The 7,180-nt window shown below is 49.8% G+C and overlaps 1 protein-coding gene across 2 annotated transcripts in view; it reads left to right on the top strand.

Annotated features, from left to right (window-relative positions):
- The window catches only part of ZMAT4 (zinc finger matrin-type 4), a 49,723-nt gene that overhangs the window by 27,857 nt on the left and 14,686 nt on the right, over nucleotides 1–7,180 (top strand). For both annotated transcript variants that reach the window (XM_010723140.3, XM_010723139.3), the window contains exons 4-5: nucleotides 492–648; nucleotides 5,004–5,228. In XM_010723140.3, coding sequence (XP_010721442.1) covers nucleotides 492–648; nucleotides 5,004–5,228 — 382 coding nt within the window. The remainder of the gene's footprint in view (nucleotides 1–491; nucleotides 649–5,003; nucleotides 5,229–7,180) is intronic.

Raw genomic sequence — 7,180 nt, 5'->3', positions numbered from 1 at the left:
AAAAAAAAAAAGCGATGAAAATCAGTCCTCCTTCTAATTGTGCTTCTTTCTTAGGGAAGGATGAGCCTGACTATGGGTCGGGATAGGCTGCAGGTTCAGCTCTGAGCTTGCTGTCCTCACTCAGTCCCATTCCATAGATCTGGAATAGCTTCATAGAGCATAGGGGCTCTGTGTCACTGCAGTGCTGCTGGTTTGGGTGCTGTGGTTGCCAAAGGGAAGCCATGCTTGAGAGCATCGCTGGCTGTCCAGAACTGGGCCAACTACAGTCCCTGGGTCTTCTTCTATCTCTTCATTTGGGCAAATAGCAGGAGGCATTTAGCAGCTGCCTGTGGAGTTGATGTGAAATGGAGATGGAGGCCATCAAGCTGTATGGGAGTGAGTCTGTGTGAGTGGGGGGACCCATGGGAAGCACGGAGCTGACATAACTCAGGTCCTCCTCCTCCTTCCTGGGGATGATGCACCTCTTTCTTGTGTTTCCTATCTCCTTGCAGGGCAGCGATGGTGACTCGGTGGATAAGAACAAATGCTGCACGCTATGTAACATGTCCTTTACCTCAGCAGTGGTGGCTGAATCTCATTACCAAGGGAAAATCCATGCCAAAAGGTTAAAGCTGTTGCTAGGTGAGCCACCGGCGCTGAAGGCCACAGGTAGGTGGGGAGACATCACTGCTCTGTGTGCTGGGCTCGGGCAGATGGATGCTCATCCGTGCTGCCTGCTGCCAGATGCCCATCTCTGTGTTCATGAATTGCTCCCTGGAAGGCAGCAGCTCCGGCTGAGCCTCACCGTAACTATCAGAAGTTATTTGACAGCTTAGCTAATGCATGTAATAAACCTTTCCTGTTACTGCACGGAGCAGAATCCCATTTGCTTTTACCTCAGAGGGAAATGCAGTCTTTAAAAATGTTTTGGATCGATCACCTTTTGATTTTTGCCCGGATGGGCGTTCAGGCTTTCCTCGGCGGTGGTTCCAATGATGCGAGCCTATTAACTTTCACATTTTAAAAGTCAAACATTGCAATCAGATAACCTGGCTGTGCCAGAGTGTGCCTGACCGTAACAGCAGCACACAGAGCTGCGCTGGGATCGCTGTGCTGTCCCACAGGCTGAGCTCTGTGCTTCAGTGCTGCTATCGGTGGCACTTTGCTTAGAGCATGATATGAGCATCACAGAATGGCCAGGGTTGGGAGGGACCTCATGGATCACGAATCTCCAACCCCCTGCCACACGCAGGGCCACCAACCTCCCCATGTAATACTAGACCAGGCATTGCTGTGTGTTTTACATCCTGCCTAATGAGGTGTGCAGAAATCCCAGAAATTGTGATAGAAAGGATTTTTTTTTTTTTTTTAATCTGTCTGTGTGCTTTTGTTGTCGTTGTCGCTTTTAACTTTGCAGATTGATGATGCTGATGCAGAAAGCATCATTTGTCCTTTGTCACGATTGGCTTGAGGGAAGCTATGGCTTTTCCCTGGGGGATGCAGGGGCTGTGCCTGTAGGTGGATTGCTGCTTCCCACTAACGAGGGCACTCTGGGAGGGCTCGTTAAGGGCAGGTGTGGCAGTTCCCTGTGCTGCTCCTGGGAGCTGTGCTGTCTCTAGGGCCCACAGGTATGCAGTGGGGGGTCCCAGGTTGCAGTGAGTGAAGGCAGAGAAGTGTGTGGATGGGTGATGGTCAGACAGCAGCAGGTCCTCCCGTCCCCAGGCAGTGGCTTCTGAGAGCTGCAGCTTCGCGTTGTGTTTCCATTTAATTTTCTAATCATCTGAATCAGCCTCACAGAGGCAATAAGTGAGCTGCACCACATGCTCTGTAAGTAATGGGCTCTTCAGCTGCAGTAATCACTGGGAAGGAATAACTCAAGGACTCGTTGAGCCTTCCATACACTTGATCTGATGAAGCTGAGATGCAGGAATACACTAATGAGCACTTTTTGCTCTCCAGCCCATTCTCAGGAATGTGCCCATTGGACACAATGCTTTCCCAATGGGACACGTCCTGCTCCATCCTGGGGTGCTGAGTGCACCAAAATGGGAAACCATCTCCAGATGGCAGCGCCTGGTTTATAGCTTTACACAGATGTATACACTGCTACCCAGCATTGCTGGGGAGCTCTGAATTGACTGCTTGCTTAGTGGGGGGGTCTGATTGTAAAGGGAGGGGTGAATTTGTGAAATTCTGTGCACGCTTCTGGAAGTTATCTCATCCACACGGATGTGTTTGTGGTGTGTGTGGCAATGGAATGAGTTGAGGGGACAGAATGAAGACTAATGAATGCAGTTGGAGCTGCAGGGAAATTCAGGCTGAATTCCGGAGCTCTTTCAGGAGCGTTGTTTTCCAGTAAAGAAAATGCACTGAAAAAGAGGTAATGCGCTCAAAAAAAGCAAAACATTTGCAGAATTTCTGTGGCTGGATTTCCATTCCCAGTTCCTGGAGGCAGTGGGACCCCCAGGCTCCCAGCAGACACCTGCAGGGGCTCAGTCCCAGCCCTGATGCTGGCAGTTCCTCCTGCTGGATCTGCAGCTCTGCAGATGCTCGGTGCGAGCTGACGGCTGCAGTCTGCCGCTGAGCAAATCCCTCTTTAATATTCTGGTTTTTGTCTCATCAGTCTCATAGAAAATTAGATTTATTCTCAGCCTCTTTACGGGGCTACACCTTCCCTGTCTATTTTATCATCCTGATGAAACACAGATCTCCAATTTCTCTGCTGGTGCTTTCAGAAGAGGGAGGAGGGCCCTAGCAGTAAGGGCTCTCACAAGGGGAAAGCAGTGTCTGATCACGACAGGGGAACATTGGTGATGATTTTCTGTTGCTTCTCCTGTAGGAAGTTGTAGCCCTCAGAGGCTTTATGTCACTGCTATTTCCAATGAATTTCTGCAGTCGTGTCCGACACCGTCAGCTTGCATCCAGGCGCCAGGATGAGTTATAGAGGGCTGTGGGGGAGAGGAGCTGCTGCCTTCATTGCTCCACACGCAGGGCATGCAGTGCCCTCAGCCGGGGCTCAGCTGCTCCCTCCTCCTTTAGTTCTTGGAGAGCAGCAGTGATGACAGGTTGGGCACCATTTACGCACAGCTATGAATACAAAACTGTACAAGCAAAAAAAAAAAAGAAAAAAAAAGTCAGCCATGAGTTCATCAGCAGAGTGCTAAGTGTTTCTAACTTTGCATTTTGCCTCATGCAGCAAAGTGAGGCTTCTCGCTTCCCTCCCACAGTACAGGGGAATGGAAGGCAGAGTGTCGTGAGCTGTTTAGCATTCGAAATACTTGGAATAGTCAAACTCACAGCTTTTATGTCTGTGTGTTAGGACAGAGCAACGTTTTTAACGTCTTGGGAGTGTTTATTATTAATGTTCATGTTGCAGCACGGGGAATGGTGATGTTTCCTGTTCTGTTCTTGTTACGTACCGGAGATCAGAATGATAAATCCACCGTTGTGGGAAGTCAGCTTTCATCTGTTTGTTTGCAGGAGGATTTGGAGCACGCGGGGTGTTTCTGTCGGCTGTCAGGATGGGTTCAGCACGCCTCAGGGCTGTAAACTGGCCTTGAGGAGACCCCAGGCACCAGGAGGGTGGGGAGCTGGGATCTGCAGGTGGGGGCACTGCTCAGCCCTGCAGCAGAGATGCTGCTTTCGGGTCTCCTTAAGGAGCAGGAGATGTAACTCCTGCAGACACCACCAGTTCTGCGGAGTTAAGCCTCCGTGGTTCCCCTCTGGCAGCAGCTAAAAGCTGAGCAAAGGATCCATCAGATTTAACTTTAGGACTCGGGGCTGGAAGCAGCACTGAGAGCACATTGCTCTGAGGCTGCACTTTGAGGTGCTCCAAAGGCAGCGATGTAGCATGGAAAGCTCTCCTGGTGCAGTGCAGAGTTACCTGGAGGCCATATGATGGGAATCCTCTTGGGGTGGGGGGGGGAGGTGAAATAAATCCAAAGGCAGTGAGCGGGCGGTTGGCTGGATGGTAAAACAAAGAGAACAAACATCACCAGCAGGAGTTAATTACTGCAGTCACCTTATTAACAAACACCCCAAAGAGTTCATTTTGCCAGCGCTGGGTGCATCGCAGGGCACGATGGCTGAGGTGAGAAAATTCTCCTCCCGGTGCCCCTCCAAAGCAAAACACCAGCAGCACTGTGGGCACTGAGCATCCGACACCCCAGCAGCTGTCATCAGGACAATGGGAGCTCATAAAGCCCTGGAAATAGATAAGGTTGTAAGTAACATTAGATGGAAGATACAATTTCTTTCAGGAAAGTTAATAGATGTGCATTCCGGGCGGGTCAGCAGAAGATTTGCAGCAATGTGAACTCTCTGGAACCACGCAGGCACTGAATGCTGTGCTCACAGCCTTCAAGTTGCCCTTTCTCAGCACGGAGTGACCGTGGTGTATTGTGTGGATATCGGACATCTCACCTGGGAAAAGCTTGGTACCAAAAAGAAGGCATTTTTGAACGAGGTGTGATAATTAATTACCAGCTGTGCATCTTTGCATCTCAGTGTTATCTACGTTACATTGTCCTGCCTTTCCAAGCTTTGTGATTTATGTTGTATCTAGCAGAAAACCCATGGCAAGCAAGGCCATTGGAAACCAATGGCTTCACAGCGTGAGGACCCATCACCCTTCTTTCTCTTGGAGTTATTTAGGTCACGTTTGTGACCCCAGATGGCCTCGTATGAATCTGAAGGGAAATGGGACCAAATTAAGGTCGTGGCTGCTGCACTCGTCAACCCATAATGCAACATTTGAGCGAGCAGAATGACTACTGAGCAGTTTTTTCACCTGTGACACTAAAAATTGTGACAGCTTTCCCTATTCTTTCCAAGACCAAACACACTGAAAAGCAATAATCCTGAGATGGTTATAAATCTGTCTCTCTATCCCAAGCAGCTGATGGCATTGCTGTGTTTCCAAGCCAAGCCGTTCTATGAAACAACTGCTGCTCATTGCTCTCCGTGCCCAACACGGCTCTGCTTTGGGCTCTGGCAGCCTGATGCCTATGTTTTTCCTCCTGCAGAGACCTTGGGCTCACTGAAGCAGCCCCGCGTGGATCGGCCTCCAGCAGCATCCCCACCGCAGCCACGCAGGGATTCGGATCGCTACTGCCAGCTGTGTGCTGCGTGGTTCAACAACCCCGTCATGGCCCAGCAGCATTACGATGGCAAGAAGCACAAGAAGAACGCGGCCAGGGCTGAGCTGCTGGAACAGCTGGGGAAGACGCTGGACCTGGGCGAGCTGCGAGGTGAGAGCCTGGGGCTGCATGGGGCTGCATAGGGCTGCATGGGGCTGCATGGGGCTGCATGGGGCTCACGTGGCACAATGGGTGCAACCCGGATGGGATGCGCTGCTTTGAGCCACATGAGGATGTGGCCTCATCCCCAAAGCTGCTTTTTGTTATCGAGATGTAATTACGGGAGGAGAGGGAAGGGCCTCCTGAAAAAGCGTTCTCTGCGGTCTCCAGTTACAATCCAGCATATGTATCCGACTGCAGTGGGCTTGAGCACAAAGTGCAGGTTTGATTTTTGGCACCGCATGGGAGAAGCCTGGCTTGCCCACCTTGGGTTAATGCTTTAAGAAAACTTTTTTTTTTTTTTTCCCCTTGCAAAAATGAAATAATTTTCCTTGAAGTGCCGATGGCAGCGCAGTGTGCTGTGCGTTGCTCTGTTACCCCGACCCTCCGGTGCTGCCCGGGGTGATTCAGACATCCTAAATGATTCATTGGGCTGAGTCACTGTGTGGAAATACGCAGGGACGTTGAAGTGCCAAAGTTGGGAGTGGTGGGGGATGTCATTATCTGTAAACAAACCCACGGTGACGCAAAGAAATGGTTGGGCTCCTGCTTAGTCCTCCCTCAATCAGAGGGCAGTGCTGTGCCCAGGACAGGAGACTGCTCTGTATGGCAGATGGGGCTGTGGGCTGCTCTCAGAGCAGTGTTCAGGGATGCTCCATGGCAGCCGGTCTGTGCTGGAGTTTTGGGCACTGCTGCAGGTATCCTGCAGTGCAGGGTCAGGTCATGGCTGCGTTCTGTCTGCTCCCCCTGTTCGTTTTGCAGCCTCAGTGTTGGCTAGAATGCAAACTCATTTCCTCTCCATGTATCCCCAGCTTTCCCATCACAACTGAAATATTAATTCTATTTTGTCTCCTGTGGGAGATGAACATTTGATGCGTTATGTAAGCCCGGGATGAGCAGTGTCAGTCAAAGCACAACACTTCAGCAGCCTTTGATGTTTTGATAATGGCTGTAATAAAATATTTATTGATAAATACGAACGCGTATTCGAGAAATAAGAATAGAGAGATATTTTTGGACAACTGATATTTATAGGAAACAAAAGCATTGGTTCTTCTTGCCGAGCGCTCATCCTGCAGTTTTGAAGTCTTGTTTTGAAGTGGGAAAGGGGAGGGGAGAAAGGAGCCTCGGTCACAGCAGCATTTCTCCCATCTGGATGAGGTTTAGCTGTCCGTGAGTGCTCCGTCCCAGGGCTCTGGGTGTTTGCCTGAGGGCTGCTTGGGATGAGCAGCAGAGGTGACAGCGTGGGGTTGGGGTGCAGCTCAGCAGTGGGGCAGAATCAGTGGCTGCACGGGATGCCATCACCCACAGCCTTTGCATTCTCTGTGCACGGATGAATTGCCACAGGTGTGGATGCTATCTTGCAAAGGAGTTGAATTTTCCTTCCTGGCTCATAATTTCCTCATATGCCTTATAAATACTTTTCATTCTGTGCTGTCAATTTTGGTTGGTAAAATGTGATTGAACAAGTGCTCTCCTGGAATGTGTTTTAATGCATTTTATGCAGAATGACATTAATGACTTCCCTCTTTAATATTTTATTGAATGGATATGAGTGCATTCAATTTTACATGAACGCGTGTCATGATTCAGGGGAGGGAATGCTGATGTGTCGCAAGGACACCGAAGGAAATGTGCATATGGCCAGAATTTCCTAACAGCCTTCTCTGGTTGGGATCAGTGCAGGAATAACACTGTGGGAAACCAACAGGACGGTTGCAGGGTGCATTAAAATTGTTCTTACAGAGAACTGCAGCCCGTGGTAGGAATCCCACACCTCTGTGTTTTCACATTGAGCCCTTCAATTAAGCTTGAAATGCTCTGTTTGGATCTTCATGGAAGTGAATCAGTGCGAAGCAGAAACCTGACACTGGAATTTAAAATTCCCCTTTTTTTTTCTTTCT

Source organism: Meleagris gallopavo, chromosome 24 (genome assembly GCF_000146605.3).
Source record: "Meleagris gallopavo isolate NT-WF06-2002-E0010 breed Aviagen turkey brand Nicholas breeding stock chromosome 24, Turkey_5.1, whole genome shotgun sequence".
Classification (NCBI taxonomy): domain Eukaryota; kingdom Metazoa; phylum Chordata; class Aves; order Galliformes; family Phasianidae; genus Meleagris; species Meleagris gallopavo.
The sequence above is the reverse complement of the archived record's forward strand: the minus strand, read 5'-3'. Positions and strand labels throughout refer to the sequence as shown.